General features: G+C 27.2%; 1 protein-coding gene across 1 annotated transcript in view; it reads right to left on the bottom strand.

Annotated features, from left to right (window-relative positions):
• LOC124957308 (probable serine/threonine-protein kinase yakA) overlaps positions 1-4,316 on the bottom strand; it is a 115,439-nt gene extending 111,123 nt beyond the window's left edge. Inside the window, exon 1 of the mRNA XM_047514242.1 lies at positions 3,984-4,316. Within this exon, the coding sequence (XP_047370198.1) occupies positions 3,984-4,153 (170 nt within the window). The 5' untranslated portion in view covers positions 4,154-4,316. The remainder of the gene's footprint in view (positions 1-3,983) is intronic.
• Between the last annotated feature and the right edge of the window lie 1,374 nt (positions 4,317-5,690).

Raw genomic sequence — 5,690 nt, 5'->3', positions numbered from 1 at the left:
AGAAAAAGAAAGAAAGAAAGAAAGAAAGAAAGAAATAAAAAGAGTCAGAAAAGAGAAAAGAAGAGAAGAAAAGAAAAAGGCAAAAAAAGGAATAAGGGAAGGATCCTAAAAAGAAATAAGGGAAGGATCCTAAAAAGAGGATCCAAGAGGAAGGAACAACAAGTAGAAAAACAAAAAGTACGAGAGGATAAGGAAAAGAAAGAGGAGACGATAGAGACGTAAAAGCGAATGAGTGTTCGTCTGTGTGTGTCCGTGTGTCTGTGTGTCTGTGTGTATATACGACAGAGAGAGAGAGAGAGAGAGAGAGAATCAAAAAGAACGGAGCTATCAGCGCAGAAGGAAATACATGGAACATTGGAGCATACGAGAGTAGCATAAATCATAGGACATAAAGCATAAAAGCGCGTCCCACACGTCATTTTCTCGCTTACTCTTAAATGTATATATATATATATGTATATATATATATATATATATACATATATATAATATATGAGAGGGGTGTCATCTTTCTTTTTTTTTTTTGTTTCTCTTTCTCACTCTCTCTCTCTCTCTCTCTCTGTCTCTGTCTCTGTCTCTGTCTCTTTCATTCTTTCTTTCATTCTCATACTTCTGTCTTTATATTTCTCTTTTCTTAATCGTTTCTTTCAACAGAATGACAATTTTTATCGTCCATTTCTTTGGTATCTTAATAAGAAACGAAATTGGATTTAATTTGAATTCATTCGAATGTTTTAATGGGCCTCCCCATTTGAATTCGTCGGGATAAAAGATAAAGATTGAAAATGAGATAAGAATATGAAGTATGATTGTATATAGGAATTAAAATGCAGTACAGTATGTATGTATATGTGTGTGTGTGTGTGTGTGTGTGTGTGTGTGTGTGTGTGTGTGTGTATGATTTGATATAGATAAAAGAAGATAATAGAAAAGAATTGTATAGGGGATAAAAAAATGTGAAGGAAAGGGGATGGTTGATGAAATATGATAATGAACATTGGTAAGGATAAAAGAAATATAATGTTACTAAATTAAATAATAATAAGAGAAAAAAAAAATATATATATATATATATATGTATATAAATATATAATATATAAATATATAAATATAAATATAATATATAATATATAATTATAATATTATAATTATAATTATAATATAAATTATAATAATATAATATATAATTATATAATATATAATAATAAATAAATATATATATATATATATAATTGATAAATAAATAATTATAATAAAGATAATAAATAATAAATAATTATAAATAAGAGAATATATGGAATAAATAAATAATAAAGAACAGAGAGAAAATTGTAGAGAAGTAAATATGATAGGTTCAAACAAAAATGAAAACAAAAGAAATATATATATATATATATAATGAAAAAATTAAAAAAAAAAAAAAAAAAAAAAAGAAAAAAAAAGGACGCAAACAGAAAGAGAAAGGAGGAAAAAGTTTCGACGAAAGGAAAAAAGGAATAGAAAGGTAGAGGAAAGAAAAGAGAAAGGAAATGAAAAAAAGGAAAGAAGAAAAATGTTGGAAAAAGAAGAGGAAGAGGAAAAGAGAGACGAAAAAGAAGAAGAAGAAGAAGTAGAAGAAGAAGAAGAAGTAGAAGAAGAAGAAGAAGAAGAAGAAGAAGAAGAAGAAGAAGAAGAAGGATGTAAAAAAGGAAAGAAAGAAAGGTTATATAAAAGGGTTAAAGAAGAGAGAACAGAGAAAACGCATATAATCTCCTTTTATTAATGTACATACATACATACATACATACATACATACATACATATATAAATATATATATATATATATATATATATATATATATAAATATATACATACATACGTAAACAGATCTACATATATATATATACATATATATATATATATATAATACTTACAATACATATATACATACGTACGTGTCTATACATTTTTTTGTATATATATATATATATATGTATGTATGTATATATATATAAAAAAATATATATATATATACTCGTGGCATACTCGAGGATGCCGATTGGCGATTACGTTAAGCAAACACCGCGGTGTTTACGCCCCCACAATTTGCCTGGGGTTCATCTTACCCTAATCGCCGAGCTAATAACAGGATTACCGTCGGCCGAACCTAAGGAATCGTATACTTATCCCTAATTCGCCGTATCGTTATTAATATACACAATACAATTTTGATGCGTTCCTCGCGGGAGGCGATAAGACAGACCATCTCTTTCTCTCTCTCTCTCTCTCTCTCTCTCTATTATCTTTCTTTCCTTCTCTCTCTCTTTCTCTCTTTATCTCTGTATCTCTATCTCTCTTTTGGATATCTCTCTTTCTCTCTCTCTCTCTCTCTCTCTCTCTCCTCCTCTCTTTCTTTCTCTCTCTCTCTCCACTCTTTTTATCTCTCTTTCTCTCTCTCTCACTCTTTCTCTTTTTTTTTCTCTTTCTCTTTCTTTCATTCATTAACTCTATCATTCTTTTGTTTCATTTTTAACCATCATGGCGTCTGCCACGTGCAAAGTATGTAAATAAGTACTAAGTAAGTACTCAACTCTTTCAACGGAAAACTGTAAAACGTAATACGTGGTGAGAGAGGGTGATGGGAGGAGGAGGAGGAAGAGGGTGATGGGAGGAGGAGGAGGAAGAGGGTGGGGAAGGGGAGTGATTCAAATCTATTTCAGGATCGTATTTTAACGTCGGTCACAATTTTAGGGTTATCCGATCCATCGTTATTTCGTTGCTTTGATTTTCCCGCCGGAAAGTATATAATACATATATATATATATAAGAAGAAAAAAGAAAGAACGATTCAAAAAGTAAAGAGAAAAAAAATTTTGCTACTTTTTCTTCTTTATCTTTTTGAAAAAGAAAGAGAGAAACAAAATGAAAATTGACAAAAAAAAAAAAAGATCGGATTAATTGAATTAAATTCGAATGATGTTACGTTAAAAGAGCCTATGATAAATACTGTCCTGAAATTTATTGATACATTACCCCTCCCATAATCCTTTGGAAATCTCGATTGATCTATTAGGTGGATCGAAAGTTTTTAAATATTTTTTCATATTCTAATTTATTATTAATTTTACTTGTTTTCTTTTTTTTCAAGATGTTAGACTAATTCTTTTTTTCCAGATCATACAACCAGTATATATATATATATATATATATATATATATAAATGCTGGATATGAAAATATATTGAAATAAATTAAATATATATATAAATGTATATAAACATATAAAAAATATATACATAATAATATACGAATAAATAAAAATATTTAATATATAATTATATAATAAATATATATATATAAATATATGTATATGTATAATAATTTTTTTGTGTAAATGGATAAATATATACAATAATATATACGTATAAAAGTAAATAAATATATATAATAATAATTAAAATATATTTAATTATTTTTATAAAAATGGATAAAAAAGAATGGAAAAAAGATATATAATTTACGAATTATATATCTTTTATTTGTCATTATATCAAATTTTATATTATATTTATTTCTTTATATTCTTATATATATTATTAAAATTGTATATATATATATATATATTAGGTGGACCGGAAAGTATTGTCGTTTCTGCGCATGTCGATATTTGATTGTGATTAAAAATAAAAACCTATTAAAAATGTATACGTTTGAATTTAATTTAAGAAAGCAAATATTACTTTTCGGTCCCTCTAATATATAATAAAAAATAAAACAATGTACATATATCATATATTCATATAAAATATATATATATATATGTAAAAAGAATTATCCACCTGACATTATATAATAAAATCTAACATAATTCATTTTTCTTTATATATATGTATATATATATATATATATTACATATATACAAAAAAGAAGAAAAATAAAACAATACACACACACGTATACACACACACACACTCATATATATATCTAAATACTCAAGTACTCACGTGTAATGAGAATAAGATGGATTGTTAGCCTGTTCGATGTGCGAGGGAGTCGGCAATGGCTGCACAATGGCAGCCGAAGGATCCCTAGCTGGCGAAGAACTTTGGACCGTTGGTATACCGTGATGGTAGCGTTGGCACATCTCGGCCAAATTCCACCCATGGGCATCCATATATTAGAACTGCTTTGACTGTCCTTGGCGTACCATCCATTTCACATTACTTACTTAACTCACATCCACTTTCTTCCACCCTCCCCCCCCTTCTATTTTTTTTTCGGATTTCCACCTTATCTTCTCCACCCTCGCACCCTCTTTAACGCACTTCCCACCCCTCACTTTCCCCCACTACACGTTCTTTCTCTCTCTCTCCCTCTCTCTCTCTCTCTCTCTCTCTCTCACTCTCACTCTCTTTTCTCTCTTTTTCTCTTTCTTTTTCTCTATCTCTTTCTGTCTCTCTCTCTCTCTCTCTTTCTTCCTCTATCTCTGCCTTTCTCTCTCCCTCTCTCTCTCTCTCTCTTTCTCTCTCTCTTTGTTTTACTGTATCTATATATCCTTGTCTTTATTTTTTAGATCATCAAAATAATTTTTTCTTAAATATTTTCAACTTTTGAACGAAACATACTTAATCCTTGATAACATAGTACATATTTATTTTCTCGTATTTTTTTCTTTTTTCTTTCTTTCTTTCTTTTTCACTTGAATATTAATTAATTAATTAATTAATTTATTTATTTATTTATTTATTTATTTATTTTTTTCCCCTTCAATACTCGATATCGCGGAAAGTATTGTTCTTTCTTTTCTTCTGCTATATTAGTTTTCTCTTTTTCTTTTTCTTTTTCTTTTTCTTTTTTTTTTTTTTTCTTTCGGTTACGTGTTATTCATAGCCAACCGGATCGTCGACTATTCAGATCGACGGGTTGATATGCGGATTTTAATTCCTCTTAGGATTATTTCTGACGAACTATTTTTTTTCTTTAACTTTTTCTTTTTTTTACTTTCTCTCTCTCTATCTCTCTCTCTCTCTCTCTCTCTCTGTCTCTTTCTCTTTCTCTCTTTATCTCTCGTTTGTTTTCTTCTTCTTTTGACTGATCTCCTGATCCTGTGAAAAATAAAAAAAAAAAAATGATTGTTTTAATATGATTTGTATTTCTTTTGTCTTAACGAGTAAACAAAAATTTCAAAATAAAAATATTAAAAATTGAAATAACATTTTATTTTTATTATTTTTAATTTTCAATTCACTCAATTAATTTTTAACTTTTTAAAATTGACATTTTTATAGTTTGATCATTTATAAAAGAGGCAAACGGAATTGATCCGAATAAGTCGAAAAAATGAAAATAAAGAGAATAAATAAATTAATCCATCCAAAAAAGGAAGAATAATAAATAAAAAGGAAAAGAAATTTCGTCGTAAAATTTTCGGAGATGGAATAAAATGGGGAATAATAAAAATGAAAATTAATAAAATATTTCATAAAAATGAAAATGAAAATAAAATATTTCATGAAAATGAAAAAAAAAACATATTTCATAAAAATGAAAATGAAAATAAAATATTTCATAAAAATGAAAATGAAATGAAATATTTTATAAAAATGAAAATGGAATAATATATTTCATGAAAATGAAAATGAAATAAAATGTTTCATAAAAATGAAAAATAAAATATTTCATAAAAATAAAAATGAGAATAAAATATTCCA

This window comes from Vespa velutina, chromosome 25 (assembly GCF_912470025.1).
Source record: "Vespa velutina chromosome 25, iVesVel2.1, whole genome shotgun sequence".
Taxonomy (NCBI): Eukaryota; Metazoa; Arthropoda; class Insecta; order Hymenoptera; family Vespidae; genus Vespa; species Vespa velutina.
This window is presented reverse-complemented; position numbering and strand designations above follow the sequence as displayed.